General features: G+C 45.3%; 1 protein-coding gene across 2 annotated transcripts in view; it reads left to right on the top strand.

Moving 5' to 3' along the window:
• Positions 1-15,844, top strand: part of TMEM184B (transmembrane protein 184B) — a 30,279-nt gene extending 14,435 nt beyond the window's left edge. Inside the window, exons 3-10 of one of the 2 annotated variants that reach the window (XM_054632245.2) lie at positions 643-808; positions 4,069-4,159; positions 4,692-4,767; positions 7,908-7,999; positions 8,287-8,456; positions 10,409-10,603; positions 11,479-11,502; positions 12,541-15,844. In XM_054632245.2, coding sequence (XP_054488220.1) covers positions 643-808; positions 4,069-4,159; positions 4,692-4,767; positions 7,908-7,999; positions 8,287-8,456; positions 10,409-10,603; positions 11,479-11,502; positions 12,541-12,782 — 1,056 coding nt within the window. In that variant the 3' untranslated portion in view covers positions 12,783-15,844. The remainder of the gene's footprint in view (positions 1-642; positions 809-4,068; positions 4,160-4,691; positions 4,768-7,907; positions 8,000-8,286; positions 8,457-10,408; positions 10,604-11,478; positions 11,503-12,540) is intronic. The other variant, XM_054632239.2, reaches the window with a different exon arrangement.
• Positions 15,845-16,561: the final 717 nt, after the last annotated feature.

Raw genomic sequence — 16,561 nt, 5'->3', positions numbered from 1 at the left:
TCAGACAGAACAAACTGTGTGGTTCCTTTGAGCACACTTCATGAGCTCAGTGCTCCCTTGATAGCTGACTCTTTGTGGCTGTGCTGTCACCCATGTGCAGAGTAACACCTTTTGAGCAGATGGGCTGTGGCTTATCAGCTTTGGGATGTACTGTAAAGGGCTCTCTTAGGTTGTTTCAGGTGAAAGTCTCAAAAGCATCCAAAACAGCCAAAAGAGAGAGTGTTCACAACAAGTGTGTTTTTCAGAGAAAAGCAGCCTGCAGTGTAATGAGTCTTAGGTACTTAAAAGAGGATAGCAGGAATGTAGAACTAATGACTGGAAAAAAAGTTTCACAAAAAAACAAAAAGAATGTGGGCAAGGTTATGTGAAAATAAACCAATTCCTTATAAGAAACTAGATTAGAAGTGCCTTCATTTTCTCTTCCCTTTCATTCCCCCTGTCTGCAAACTAAGGGTTGCTATATCAATGCCATACGATAACAGTGATTTATCTTTTCTTTTATGTTCATCACCTTGAGGCTGCTGGAGGCAATCGAGAGGTGATTTAGCGTGTTTGTTTTTCCTGGCCCAATTGACTCTCCAGTTCTGCTTTCTCCTCTGTGCTCCATGTACCGCTGATCCCGCTCTCCCGTGCGTCTCTCAGATCTACATGCATCTGCGCTGCTACAGCTGCCCAAACGAACAGCGCTACATCGTTCGGATCCTCTTCATCGTGCCCATTTATGCCTTTGACTCATGGCTCAGCCTCCTCTTCTTCACCAATGACCAGTACTATGTTTACTTCGGCACAGTGCGGGACTGCTATGAAGGTAAGGAGGGGTCAGACAGAAAATGGGGGGGTGGGAAGTCTCTGCCCTGAGAGAACTTTATTTCTGGTTGAAAACAGCATTTCAGGAGAGAGTGTTGCTGTCACCTACTGAATAGTGTGCCTAACTGGATGACCATGGCTTGCTTAGTGACTGAAAATCATAGAATGGTAGGATGGTTTGTCTCAGGGCGGACCTTTGAAGATCATCTAGTGCAGCACCCTTCCCACGGTCTGGGACACCTTTCACTTGATCAGGTTGCTCAAAGCCCTGTCCAACTTGATCGTCTCCCTCACTGGCCTCTGAGCATGAGCCTTCCCTCCAGGATTCTGTAGAGACTAAGTTTATGGTTTTCTGGGGTCCTTTGCTTCAGGAAGGTAAAAACTTTTGGTGAAGCCAAAAAATCTGATGGTATCTGGGTGTTAGAAAGTGACGTATTGCTTAGCTCCTGCCTCTTTTAACAGCACTTAGCAGCCAGACACTGCTTTGTCCTGTGTTCCTGGTGCAGCTTGTTAGCAGAGTATTCTTCTGGTCCCATCCTGGGGCCACTCGTGTGCTTGCACAGGGTAGCACGGTGGCCATGTGCTGGGGCTGGTAAAGTGCTTTGGAGTCCTGTAGAAGAGAGGGTGCCATGTTCAGGAGGAGCGCCTGCTTAGTTTTGGTTATCTGCTGCAATGATGTAATACCACTAGCACTGTATGTGAGGGAAATGGTTACTTTCCTGTAAATGCCATTGTAACTTCCCTCCTGGTCTCATCCTGTAAGAAGCCTCTACCCACTCAGCAGAAGATACTGCACTCTAGCAGTGACTTTTTGAGGACAATTTCTCACCATACCCTCATTAAATTCTAAATCGTTGGTGCAGTTGTTTTGGTGAGATCTGCAATGCAGAGAGTTGCCCCTGGCCACGTGAACAAGTTAATCAGCTGAAGAGACAGCAGGTCTTCCTTCACGTCCACAACAATGCTGTGGATGCAGCAGCAGATGGCAAATGTACACACATGATGCAAGAAAGCATCTTTATTTGGGGTCTGGGTTTTTTCTTTCCCCGCCCTGTGTGTGTGTATGAGTCTAGCAGGAAGCCTGCTGCTCTCCTAGCAACAGCCATGTCCCTCTGCCTCTCTTGCCCTGGGAGTTTGCAAGCATTTGAACATCTGCTCAGGAGGCTGCCAGTGCTCCAGGGTTCACCTCGGCAGGTTGGCCTGTGTGAGAAAACTACAAGTGGGGGTGAAGACACCTTTGGAAAGCAGGTTCTCTCCCTCACTTTTTCTGGGGATTGCTTCAAAACAGCCTTTTTGTCTCTTGCCACCCACCTTCTTTATATTTTAGAAAGGTTTTATACATTGCAAAGTGGGCTATTAGGAAATGGAGGAAGAAGACCCTACTAGTACATTTTGAAAGCTGTCTTAAGCCATTTATGGACTGTATTTTGTAGTGTGTGTTAGGAGGAGCCTGTTCTGGTTTTACTCTTTCATGTCACTGCTTCTATACCAACCAGGGTGTCAGAAACACTGATACAAGTAGGGTCTGTTTGGGGTTTTTTTAATGTTGGTATCATGAATACCATCTGATGGATGTGGATGGGAAAGGGAGAATAGTTCTTTGCTGGCGTGATGAGCTTTGCTAGTTAGCACTTCTTTTGGGGATGAATGGGCAGATATTTCTCCCTCTTGTTTTGTTTTGTTTTCTTCCTCTGATGTCATCTTTTCCCTAGTGCTTGGGGAATGGGCAGCTGGTATTGTAATGACCACATCAGAGGGCAGGGGTCACTGGAGGACAATAGGAAAAGCTTAGCTTTTCTTCCTCTGGGTGCTGGGTGCTGTCAGCTAAGTTGCAGGAAAATTGAAGGCAAAAGGGGTTACCACAGTTATTTAAATAATTTTTCTGTGGTTGGTGTTTTCTGTCCTAATTAAAGCTTTGGCAAAATTATTACTGTGTGAATTTCCTTCAATAATAAGGATTACAGATAGAATAACAATATCCCAATTATATACATAGAAGCATGTATACCACTGGCTTTTATGTGCCATAGCAGTCTTGCCAGCTAGACACGTCTACAAGCCATAAGTAAATGTTTTGAAACTGTGTTTTAGGGACCATGGAGTACCTTTTTGCCAGGGCATAGTTTAGATGCTTATAGAAGAATTTGTCTGACTTTGGAAGATCATTCATGTGGAAAAATTGACCTCAGGTCTAATAACTGGCTGCTTGGGGAGATCAGCTTCTCAGTGTTGTACATTATTAAGTTCCTGTTCTTATTTTAAAGTTCCTTGAGACTGCTGTTTCTATCCCAGTTATTTGGGGCAAAAACCAGGATTTGGGTGTTGTCATTCCAGGGAGTGTCCAGACACAGGTGACCATAGAATATAATGTTGCAAGAAGGGTCATCTGGTCTGTCATTTTGCCCCAGGGCTGTCTGTGTCAAATGCAGAAGTACAGTCCTTGCCCTAGAAAATCTGACAACTTCGAGGGTCCAACAGTAATTACAACAAGTCAAGAGAGTGGCAGACAGGGTGTATACAGGCTCACTTCATGCACATTTAAGTGAGTTTGGATCCCATGAAAAGGAGATACATCTGTAGTTATGGGGAACTGAAATGGGTCAGAGTGTTAGTGGTCAGTCTGTTTGTCATCTGTAACAGGTTTCTGGGGAAGGCAGAAAAGAGGTGGTCTAAGGAGAATTTTATTCAGCACACAAGAAATTTTATCTTTTTGAGAAAATGAAGAACAGAGCCTGTTTTGAAAAAGTCCCCACAAGACATGGAAACAGAGTTTCACTGATTGTTATAAACTCTTTGTTTCTCCAACTCTTATGTCTATAGCCTGGTTACCTGGCAGAGACAAACTGTGTTCATCAGCTAAAAGGTTAAATACAGGAGATAACATGTGGCTAATGGATCAGAGATACCTTTTCCAGATTATTTAGTACCAGTGTAATGTCCTGGAATAATGCACAGGAACCCTGTAAAGAATGGCATCTTACAGATGCCAAATAAAACAGAGACTGACCACAGTTTTATATGGTTCTGTGACCCTTTTGGCATGAGTCATGGAACTGGCCTGGGACCTTGGCCAAACTCCCATTCAGATGGTCTTGTGAGTGCTGAGGTAGGATGATAAATGCAGTGAAAATCTGGAGTGCTTTGAAGAGAAAGGTGCTGCATAAGCAGTCCCTGCTAATGTTTGGTCTATTGCCTGTGCTTTTGGTCCTTGCACCTGTTTTGAAGTTGGTTGTCATTTTACTGTGATTGATGTCTTTGCAGCCTTTGTAATATACAACTTTCTCAGCCTCTGCTATGAGTATTTGGGAGGGGAGAGCTCCATCATGTCTGAGATCAGAGGGAAACCAATTGAGTGAGTATTTACTGTGCTTACAGCATGACGCTGTCCTCCTTCTGTGCCCATCTACTATTTCTCTATCCCTGTCCTGAAAAACTGTGTCAGGTGGCAAGTGTCTGCTGGAACTGGGCAGCGTGGATGATGATGATTTTACCTTGCTCTGAGACAGATCAGGCTGATCACATCCTCTTAGGCAAGCTGGACTGATTCACAATTTTTCTGGACACCTGCCTGTCCTTTGTTTATTTTCCTACTCCCTTCTCCTCCTTTGAATCTTTTCTGTCTTCAGTTGATTGTGTGTGTCTCCTCTAGGATCTATATTTCTCCCCATGCTATTCAGTGACAGGAAAAAAAAATGCAGTGTATAGTCAGGATGTTGTTTTAGACAACGTCTCTAGAAGACGGTATGGCCATAACTGCAGTCATTGTTGGAGAAAGCACCAGTCCTGCAACTTGTCTACAGAGAGGTGGATAAAGAGGGTAGGAATCTTGCACTCTTGCCCGAATCTTGCTTGTGAACTCTGTCATCTTGTGTTGGTTCTTTCAGGTCCAGCTGTGTGTACGGGACTTGCTGCCTGTGGGGAAAGACATATTCAATTGGATTCCTGAGATTCTGCAAACAGGTATGGGCTGGGACATTCTGCAGAAATTAAGTGTGTGGGGGTGGCAATGGTGCCTTTTGCTGCTGAATTTCTGAGATCTTTGATCGGGGCTCTAATAGCATTTTGAGAGGCCTGCAGACTGCTGAGAAGAGGAGGTGTTTCAGGGTTGGTTTGGTGTTAAGAATTATTTAAATATGTTAAGAATGATTTTAACATTTTCTACTCAACCCCACACCAGGAAGGCCTTAGTTTAAGACACAAGTTATCTCCTGGAACTGATGTTAATCCTAGGAAGAAACTCTCTTAATTTCTGGGTTACAGAGGTCCCAACTCCAAGAAATTGATGTCTGTGTTGTGTCGCAGACACCCCACAGTTGTGTAACAGCCTCCTGAATTCCCAGTGCTGCTGTTGTGGTTTGGAGCTGAGGAGGGGTGGAGGTTGAGCATGACACATTGGTTTGTAGGAGGAACCAAGTATTGCTCACCATGTGTGTCTGTCTGTGCTGAACTGGGTATGTTGAGGGCGGGTGGATGGGGGAGGCCTAAACCTCTATACAGCCCTTGTCTGCTCATTGCAGGTCAGTCACCTCTGGCTGTCATGAAACAGCAGGTGAATTTCAAGGCTTTGCTCACTTGCTGAAATGAACACAGGAGGAGGCAGTGTGAAGCAGGTCTGGTTCTTTGAAAGGGCTCAGGTCATTGTAATTTCAGTCAGCAGGTCTAGATATCTGCCCTGGCTTCTCCTGAACAACATGGCCCATCTTCTGTGTTTTAGCAATATGCAGGAACATCAAAAGTACAGTGCAGCCTCATGTTAATGTCCAGTGTTAAGCTGTGCTGCACAAGTGGCCATTTTCAAAGGACTGCTTCTTTTGCTTATGTGCTCTATTTGTCCTTGCCCCATGTTTTGTCCTTAAAACTTTTCTGTTTTCTTGCTTCTTAATTTCTTTTCTAGTCTGAACCCAGTATGTTACTTCAGCTGTTTCTCACATGTTTCATCTGGACACCCTTTGGTTGATTCACTGCATTACCTATTCTTATTGCTCCTAATGTTAATTTTTACCTTTTAAATATATTGTAAGCAGATGTAGCACCCATGAAAGTGAATGAATGCTGGTGAAATAATTTCCCTTCAACTTCTTGCTTCTCATGTCCCACAGCCTCTTGCAGTCACTACCTGGGTTGCACATGTCTGTGTTTGGAAAGTTTGTTCGCAACAGTGAAGACTAGAAGCACACCTTAGGGTATGGGGAAGGTGTGTTTTTTCTGCTGGCCTCCCCAAATCCCAGCTCTTTTGGTAACTCTGTCTTTGGTAGACACTTTGCTTTCCTTTTGCTGGTATCTGGCAGCAATTTTTCTACTCATGCCTGCCCTTTGCTAACTGCTAAGTGTGCTGTGGAGGCTGTGAGGGAGGTGTATTGAAAAGAGATGCCTAAATACTTCCATCCTTCTTGGCTTGAACTTAAATATTGTCTTGGTGAGAAATTATTGATGTCAAGGTTCACTTTCTGGTACTTCTAGACTTTCAGGATTTTTGGGGAAGACTTTTCAAGGTAGATTCCTGGGAAGGCTAGTGTGAAAGGGCAGCAGAACAAATGTCAGTGCTGACCCGTGCAGTATCCACCATAGTGATGATCTGGAAGAGAAATGTACTGAAAGGAACACCTTGCCCTTTTTACCCCTGTTCTCAGTATCTCCAGCACTTCTTTTGCCTCCCATCACTACCTGCCCATTTTCTGCTCTTTCTGGTCCCTTTCATCCTGAAGGAATCTGTGTGTTATAAATTTTTTTTCTTACCACCTTCACACTGTCCCCTCTCAGTTTTTTCTCAGTCAGGTCCCTGTTGTGGGTCAGTCAGTCTGCCTGTGTTGCCTGTGGACCTCCAGCTGTGAGGTGCTGGTGTCTGTGGTGTGAAATAGAAAAAGCTTGTTTCCTTAAAGATGTCTTGATCAAGATTCTTTGCTGGGCCTCTGTCTGGTGACCCTCACACATGGATCACACACCATCCATGTGCTTCCCGTATGCTATAGCATCTTCTAGGGAAGCAGCTAAAAATAGTACGTGGTGGTTTGGATTGCAGGGAAATGGTTAAAATGTCCCCAGATCAGGAGGAGAGGAAGCTCAGAGGATGGAGTTGTTTACCAATTAGCTTGACCTTTTCCAGTTCACATATTTAAAGTGACTCACTAACTGGCATGTGCTGGGGTTTTTAATCTCCTTGAAGTCTTATGACCACTAACAAATTGCATCGTATCCAAAGCAATTATTACTGTTTGGTTTTACCTTCTTTCCATACATAGCCCTCCCCACAGGCACACAGGTCAGCACCTACCCAGGCTCTTGTAGCCTCCTTCAGGGAGACACAGGTCACATCTCTTCAGGGAGACATTTTTAGGCCCATAAGTCTTTCCTTTTTTTAGGACTTTGAAGTTCAACATCTGCAGAAAGTTGAGGAATGCAGTGGCTTTGAGAGAACACTCAGTCCCAATAGGAGCAGTAGTTTATACGGGCAGAACGGACATAGAGCTGATCCCAAGTGCCATGGAATCTTTGGGGAGATTCAGTAAAGGTCATGTGGATGACAACAGAATAGCTCTTAACTTGTGTGTGGCAACACACATTGCTGTGTTTACAAAATGCCTGAATATTGTGGCAGTTGTCAAAAGTTCCTCCTCAAACAGCGGGGTTCCCCTCTGATCCAGGGGACTTTCTTGCCTAACTTTGTGACAGCTATAGACTGGAGTTTGCTTTCCTTCCCCAGTATGTCTCTGTTAAAATTGTTGTGTCTGTGCCATAGCACAGTGTGAGATTTCTTGCTTTTTGTACTGTTACAGTGCATAAATGTGCTGCAGCACAGCCTGTGAAAAGCAGCTCTGGAAGAGTGGGGCTGACAGCTTCTAGGAACAACCCTACAGAGAGGCTTTTCTTCCTGTTCTGGACAAGTAGATAGCACATGTACATCTTCTGAAACTCCTTCATCTCCTCTTGAGTGCTGCATCCTCAAACACAATCAATTAGCAAGTGGCAGGGTCAGACATCTTGTTGGGGCTGGATTGTGCTGCCTTGCTGAGCGGTCCCAGTGGATACTCCATTGTGATGCTGTTGGCAGCTTGTCCTCTTGTACCACCTGACTTCTCATTGCTCCCCTCTCATTCCTGTAGGCTACCCTGCAGTTCTGTGTGGTGAAGCCCCTCATGGCCATCAGCACAGTCATCCTTCAGGCCTTCGGCAAGTACCAGGATGGTGACTTTGAGTAAGTGTATTTATTTAGCATTCAAGATTTGGATGCCCTTTCTCTGTCTGGCTTTGCTTATTGTCTCTATGTGTGCTGGGAAAAGATGGGAGTACATGGGTTGATGTGCATGAGAAAAGAAGGCAGAGGTAGTTCTCTTTTAGCTTCATGTTTCTTCTACCTTGGTTTAGGAGTGGAAATGGGACAGGGAGGCAGGAAGGAAATGGACTCTTGGAACTTTCCATTGACAGTGGCAAGGGGAAAACATGCTGAAGTTTCAGGCATTCATATATATCTTCTCTTTTCAGTGTAACCAGTGGCTACCTCTATGTGACGATCATCTACAACATCTCTGTCAGCCTGGCACTGTATGCCCTCTTCCTTTTCTACTTTGCCACGCGTGAGCTGCTCAGTCCCTACAGCCCAGTCCTCAAGTTCTTCATGGTGAAATCTGTCATCTTCCTGTCCTTCTGGCAAGGTGAGCTGTTTTTCCCTTCCCTTGGTAGGCATAAAGAGCTCTCTGCAGGGGCTCAGACACAAGAGTTGATAGAGCAGATGTTGATTAATAGACAAAATGTCTTCTTGTATTCCATTTGGTTTATAGTCATTCATTGCTTTTCTCTGGGAAAGCTGTTTTGCACGGTTTAATTTTTGTTTATATGCTCCTGAATCCCTGTGTGTGTGCACAAGAACTTATATTTGGCAAAATCAGCTGATAGGGTGAAGAGTTCTCTGCATTCCTGAAACAATCATAAAGCACAAGCTGCCAACATTTTATCTGCATGCTGCCATTTTATTGATTAAAGTGACACATCTAAAAAGTTTTAGTGCTTTTTTAGTGCTCTAAAAATAAAATTTTAATGGTATGTCTGTGGTATATGTGAAGGAGCAAGCTGGTTGGATGCAGTGTGTACTGCCATAGAACCACTGCTGGGAGAAGGACACTCAGAATTCATACACATGAAGCAGAGGCACCATCGGAAAGTCAAAATTCCACCTAAGCTTAGTGCTTCTGACTAATTGGCTCTAAGCATTTCCCTGTTCAATGCCCTACTTAGGTTTACTGAGTTGCACTTCAAAGACTAATTGAGTAGGAACTTAGGTGGAATTCAGGCTGTTGGAGTATAGCCCATCCTCCCTGTTTACAGACAAACTAATAAGCTGTCTGGTTTATCATCTTGAAGCATCTGGTCACACACTTTGTCTTCTCTGAAATTCTTCAGCCACTAAGCTGTGGACAGGGAGAAACCTCTTTTTTACAGTGGTGTGTCAAAAACACTAATATGCTTAAATGAAAAGTTCTGTTACTTCAGTTTTTGTTCTAGCTAGTGCAAGTGCTGATGTTGAAAAATGTGGAATATGTCAAAATTTTCTTAAGAAACTATGTTCTTTGGTGTTTGATCTTTATATGCTTTCAAGTCTAATCAACAAGAGGTTTAATCTGTGGAACAGGAGCTAACAAACAAGCTCCAAGTGATGTCCAGGTGTTAGAAAGACGAATTACTTGACAGTGGAACTGCCTTGTTAAGGTTTAGGGATCAGCGTTCTTCAGTGACCTCAGGGGAGGTTAACAAAGCTTGGGAAGGGGGATGTACCACAGATAGTGGACATGAAGAATGCAGAATTTACAAGCCACAAAGACATTTGGCAGAACCCCCAAGGTAAGGAAGAAATTAATAAAGACAGCTCAGCAGCTGTGCTGAATCAGCTCCTACAGAGTAAAAGGTAATTCTGGCAGGGGGAGATCATGGCCACTGACCCAGGAAACCACCAGCTGAAAGGAGAGACACACTGAGCATGCAGACTAATTAGCATGAGCAGGGAGAGGCCCATTAACCAATAGAAGACAGAATACTAATTAAAAAGAGAATTAGGTAACTTTTAGCCAAGGAATAGGAGTGGCTTTGTTTGGTAAAATGTATAAATAGCAAAAAGCTTTGGTAGTCATCATGCTGGCTTTGTGGATTTGCCAGCCAGCACCCCTTTCTGTGCAGAACTAAATGAGTAAATAAGCCAAATACCTTGACTCTTTGTGTGGATTGGCCTCTTGCACACTGTGTGAAAGAACCTATTTTGGGACAACACTGAGATCACAGGATTGCTTACAAAAATATCTGACTCCTCTTACCCTTTTGGACTTAATCAAGTCCTACAACAGTTAGTTCCACAGTTTGTATCAGTTGAGGATAGAAGAGGATCGGTATTTGAACAGTCTTTGCCTAAATGTATTTGTCTCATTTTATTCTTCTTTTCTCTGTTGTATAAGTGACCAGAGGTGCGTGTTTGTAGCCCACTCTGTTTGTAGCTCCTGTGGTGGGTGGGTTTGTGTCTAGGATACACAGCACAAACAGCTGTATAAATTTCCATTCTTTGCAGTTACTGTGAGACCATGTTTTCTGCACATTTACATGAACTTATTACTTTGTTTAGGGATGCTCTTGGCCATCTTGGAAAAGTGTGGTGCCATCCCCAAAATCCACTCTGCTAATGTGTCTGTGGGTGAAGGCACAGTAGCTGCTGGCTATCAAGACTTCATCATTTGTGTGGAGATGTTCTTTGCAGCCATTGCCCTGCGCCACGCCTTCACATACAAGGTGTATGTGGACAAGAGGATTGATGCCCAAGGTAGGAAGCATGCCAGTGCATATGGCTTGTCTCTTTGGGAGTGAGACTGGGTGGAGGCTGGTCCCTCAGGCAGCCAGCACACTGATATGACTCCCAACCTGATAGCTTGGAAAACACCACATCCCCTCCTGTGTGGTGTCTGAACAGATTTATTGTGCAACAGCTCTTCAGGGCAGAAACCTTGACTGAATTGCACTGTTCCCTTTTCAGTTCCCCAGTATGCCACCCACGACAACTTGTTGCAGACCTGAGGGCTGTAAGATGTTGCATTGTTTCGGTAGAATGGGTTTGTCCTTCTTCCTATCTCCCCAAAGGGGAACTCCATTGCTCCAGATTGTGTAACAGACTGAAGGCAGGAGGGACAGAGCCTAAAACAGGCTCTGTTTTGAATCTGGCTTGGGAAGATGAGGCTGTGCTTTGGCAATATGTTTGTCACGGAGGAGGAGGATCTTCCTGTAATGACTTTGTGAGGGCTGGGCTGGTATAAGGAAAATTCTTATTTTGGGGAAGATGGAGGTTATCTCTGGGAAAAGGGGGTTTTGTGCCTAGTCTGTCCAGTATTTTCCAAATAAAGGGCTTCCTTCCTTCTGGAGGAGATCTGTGCTGAGGTGCTGGAACACAGCAGCCCTTGGGCAGTGTCTATGTAAGGGACCCCTCCATCCCAGCCAGCTCCAGAGGTTTTGGAGGAACAGTGGTTGCAGTGGGGGGAGATGAGATCTGTGGGGAATGCAAGGGTAAACTACAGGTCAGTACAGTGGGGAATGTTTCTGCAGTGGGCCTTGTTCAGTTCTTGTTATTTCCTCTTTCTCTGTCTCTGTCTTTCTCTCCTCTTCCTTTTATCTCTCCCTTGCTTTGGCCACTGGTCCCTGATGCAGCTGTTCCATCATATGGGCCATACGGTAGGTACAGCATGCTTTGTGTGTTTGTCTCAGTTGGTTTTTAACTGGGATGCTGTTCTCTCCTGATTCCTAGCCTGCCTACAACCTGCCCTGCCCCTTGTTCCCCTTTCCTTGCAAGTCTGTGACTCCAGTGCCTCACACAGCTGCTTTAGGGTTGTCTGGATTACAAGTAGTAAAACAGCAGCGTGGGCATTAACGCAGAGTTTTAGAGCATTTGTGTCAGAGCTCTGGTAATTTCTCTCTGAAGAGTTGTGCAGGCTCTCAAAGGAGCTGCTCTCACCCCAGCCTCCCTTCACTTTATAATTGCCACAGATGATCAGCATACTTGGGTTCTCTAGGGAACTCATACCCAGAACTGAGCAGAGCCAGAAGCCCACACTGGAAATGGAACCTAGTAGCCATGAGACATGGCAGCTCCTAGGAGACACCGCTTCCCTCTGTGCTTAGCACTTGGGTGGTACATTCTCCATCTGCTGCGTTCTTCATGGTATCATCATGACACATGGGGTAGTTCTGCCTCTAGTACTGCCTGTTTCCCTCTTTTCATTACTTTGTGCTGCTGTTTACTTGTATGATCTCTTTCCCATGGGCACTTTGATACCACCTAGCAGTCTTAATTTGCAGTGAGTGGAATGGCAAATGCCATTTCTCCTATATCTTTAGAATTTACTTAGTTTTTGTCTTCTGAAAGTGTTTAGAGGAGCACCTCCTACCTGACTGTGTTCATTGCACACTCAAGCCAGCACCAATAGTGTGTAGTGGAGGTTGTCACTGTGGGTGTGTCCCGTTCTCATGGTATGTCCCCCATTTGGTGCTGTGGTGGATTCACTTGACTAACAGTGTCTGGGTTTAGGAGCACCACTGGTAAAACTCAACACTACTTGTGTGGCATTTCCTCAGCAGCTGCTTAAGGAAATCTGTAACACACCTTTTGCGGGATCTAGGACTGCATGTTCCCTGTTCTCCTTACCTTCATATTAAGGGTGTGGGGAAGGCAGCAGTGTTCTTTACTTGTCCCTTCCTGTCTTATCCAAACAGGTCGCTGTGCTCCCATGAAGAGCATCTCCAGCAGCCTCAAGGAGACCATGAATCCCCATGACATTGTCCAAGATGCGATCCACAACTTCTCTCCAGCCTATCAGCAGTACACGCAGCAGTCGACACTGGAGCACGGTCCCCCCTGGCGCAACGGCAGCCACGTGATCTCACGCTCCCACAGCTGCTCCGGCGCCCGTGACAACGAGAAGACCCTCTTGCTGAGCTCTGATGATGAATTCTAGGGGGGGAAACTGCCAGCACAGGCTGTCATTTTCTTTTTTTTTGTTTTTTTTTTAATAATTTATTAATGGAGAAACACACAAGTCATATCACTTCCTAGAGAGTAAAAATTGCAGAAGTGGGCACTTCCCATTAGCTTTTGTGGGTACGGACACAATGAGCAATGCGGAGGTCGCAGAATGGCCAGGGCTCCATGCTTGAGCCCATTCCAATGGCAGCAATCAAATTTAATTGATTCAAGCAAAACTCCAGGGTCTGGGGCTCTGGCTTCCCACACCTGCTCAGCTTGGTGTGGAGTGTGACTGACCAGAGCCTGGAGTTGTAGCCAAAAATGTTTTTGGTTTTTTTCTGACAGGACAACCTGACTGCTTTCTGTTTCTTTTCCTGAATGGTTGATGTAGGCACAGTTTTCTTCCCAGCTCACTGGTATTAACATCTCTGTGATCCTTGGGAAATAGGATGGGGATGCAGCCATAAGTGTTCCTGAGGACCACACCAGAGACTGGTCTTTCTAAATAGCCATTGCCCTGCGTGCTAAGTAAGGAACATCTGTCCCCACCCTTCTGAGCACCTGGTTATGAGTCCTGGAGTCACTTGAGGGAGTGAAGGGGAAAAGGACAGGGCTTTCCGCATGTTCCTTGGCTCCCTGCATCCCAAGTTGCTATAAAAGCTTGTTAAAGCTCAGTGGGGATGGAATTATATTTTCACAAGGGTGGAGTTTTTTAATCACCAGGTGTCCAAGCTTCCCATCTCCCTGGCGTTCCTGTGGCAGGAAGCCTCCCTGGAGCATCTTTCTCCTGCTAACAAGACTGAGGACTGGCTATGATAAATGGTGGAAGTTTGTAGAGCTCTGGCCCCTTCACCCCTCTTTGGGAAGGGAAGATATGTAAACACAAAACCAGTTTTTCTTCTTGTTTCCTGTCCCCCAGCATCACATCTGCCCCTGTTAGAGGTAGGTGCCAGAGCAGGTCCTGGTCTCTCACAGGTAGCTCTCCCCATGCTCATCATCACTGACTTCCCCTGAGCTACACAGGTTTCACCCTTAGGCTGGAATATTCAAGAAGGAATGTTGCATACTCCTTTGTTTTTTATCTCTGTAGCTCTTCTGGGGCAGACTGGAGCAGACTTGAAACCTGACATGACCTGGCTGGTCAAATTTCTCTCTTTTATTTTCTCAGGCAGCAATTGGTGCTGCTGCTGCTGCACATTTCACAGGCTCTGCTGCACCTGCAGTGCTATCAAGGGTGGAGCCAGCATCCATGGAAGTGGAGAAGCTTCCCCTTGCTTCTGTTGGATTTTGGATGAACCCATGTGTACTTAGTGGAGCCAAAACAAAAGTGATCCCTCTGTAGATCTATCCAGGGACCAGGAAATGCCTCTTGCTTGCTTAAAATTATCTAGGAGAAAAGTAGGCAGCACACTCAAGTGCTACAGTTCAGATGCTCCTACTTGCAAGCAGGAGGCAGAATTGAGAGATTGGAGCAAGCTGCTGTGTTCAGCTGTAGTTTCTCTGTTCCTCTCCTGCTTTATGCCTCCCCTGCTGAGAGCAGACCTGTGTGATTCTGGATTGCTCCTTGCTGTCCTGCTAGGAGAACTGGAGTCTGGTTTGCTGCCTGGAGTTTACCTTTCCATTTGTTTCCTAATCCATCTGCTTGTTCATTGAGTGTTTCAGAAACAACAGTGAGTGAAGAGCATCTCATTTATTCAGCAGCTCTGCCCAAGCTGGGTAAAAGGGCTTGAAGACAGAGGCAGGTTTGCTCCCTGCTGTGAGGATGAGATAGGGAAAAGCTTAAGGATAGTGCCTCCTCCTGTAGTGATGTTTCTGAGGGATGGTGAAGCAGGTGAGATCAACAGAACTGTTGAGGGAACTGGAGGCAGGGTCAGTGGATCCAGCAGCTGCTCTGCTGCTGCATTTCCCCATTCACACACATTCTGCAATGCCATGCTGTTGGTTACTAATTTTCCTAAATTTGTAACTGCTTAATTAGACATGCAAACACACTCTGCCAGGCTTTGTGTGGGCTTGGTGTAAAATTTCCTCATGCATAAGGCGCCTGGAAAGCAGGGCTGAAGGTTGAACAGATTTTGTTTCTGTTTTCTATGGATTTGAATAATATTCCTTTAATGTGAGATACTCATGTTACTCTCTCTTAGGAAAGTGGGGCATGGGACATGTTCCCATCCTCCCCTTTCTTTGCATTTGCAGGCCTTGATGATGTCCTAGTATCACTTGGTGACTGCCCCCAGTCTTTGTTGCATTTGGCTGGCTGAAATCTGTGTGATTGCCCCATTGAGTATGAAGGTGGTCCAGGCTTAGAGAAGCACGTCTTAGAACTTAATTTGAAATGTCTCCTGCATACATATATATATATGTGTATATATATATATGCACTGTGCAGAGGATCTGGATATTCTCAAAGCATCCTGTGTGTAATGGTTTCAAGTAGAACTTTTGCACCAGCTGCCTTTGGAGGAGCCTGGTGAGCTAGTACCCAACAAGCCAGCTGCCCTACTTTATAATTTTATATATATATATATATATAATGTTTTTTAACACCACACAAAATCATCCAGCACTGAGCTTCCTGCTCTTCCTCATGACCAGCAAGTGCCAGAGCACGCACTGGCTCTGAAGCCACTTTGTGTTGGAGGAACAAATATGAGATCCAGAGCTTGAGACCAAGAAGGCCAAGGCATCCATGGTCTCGTTGGTCTGCTCATGGTAGCCCAGGACCCAGGAAATGTGCCAGTTCCAGGAGTAGACCCTTGGAGCTGCTCTCCCTCACCTGCTTCCGCTCTCCTTCCTTCCTTCCTTTTTTGTTTACTATGTAACATACCCATGGGATTTGTTTATTATTTTTCCATATAGAGTAGTTCTTTGTATATAAATGACTGAAAAAAGTATGATAAATAAGACAGAGTCACCTAGTTTTGTACCTATCGTGTTTAACTGATGTGAGCTCAGCGACAAGCCGCTCTCTATTTTGGTCTTTGTGACGTTATACTCCGCAGAAATGAGCAAATATGATGACAAATAAAAAATATAGAGATAATATAGATTGTACTTAAGCTGCCTCTGTGTGGTGCTGTCTTGTGTGACTTTTCTGAGTTTTTCCTCCTTGCAGGGACTGAGGCTTGGTGGGTCAGGATCTCTTGTCCTCTTCTCAGAAAGAAAGCTCTAGGTGTCTGTAGGAGCTGATGGAGAAGCATCGCTGCAGCACCCTGGGCTAAGACACTACTGCTGGCCCAAGGCAGGAGTGAAACCCATGAGTCAAAAACCTGGAGTAGAGATGAATCCTTCCTTAGGTGCTCAGTATAAAGCATTGATGGGAGGGAGGGGGGCCCAGCAAACAATGGCTTTGGGATTTTCTTCCATGAGCAGTGTTTGGGGCTTGGACCATTTGCAGTGGTAGAGGGAATGGGAATGTCAAACCCCCCACACCATCCCGAGCGCTGCAGCCTGCTGGGGACCTGGCCCAGTTGGGAATTTGGAACATGCTCACCACTTCCAGCTCAGTTTTGAGGAAGGATGGCTTTTCCACACAGGGAGGAGGTCTGGCTTCATCTCCTGATAAGGTGCCTTCCACGCTTCTTCCCCTTCTGCCATCTGTGGGCAGCTCACTGCTTTTTTCCTTACTGTTCACAGGTAAGGTGATAAGGTCACTCAACAGAAGTTTTTGGGTACAGATGCCCTGCACCTGCCTCTCCTGCACCTGGTCCAAGGACAGCCTGGAGGGAATTTTTGTAGTAAAAAGCATTATCTTTCCCAGGAAAAACTGAT

This window comes from Agelaius phoeniceus, chromosome 5, assembly GCF_051311805.1.
Source record: "Agelaius phoeniceus isolate bAgePho1 chromosome 5, bAgePho1.hap1, whole genome shotgun sequence".
In the NCBI taxonomy this organism is placed as follows: Eukaryota; Metazoa; Chordata; class Aves; order Passeriformes; family Icteridae; genus Agelaius; species Agelaius phoeniceus.
This window is presented reverse-complemented; position numbering and strand designations above follow the sequence as displayed.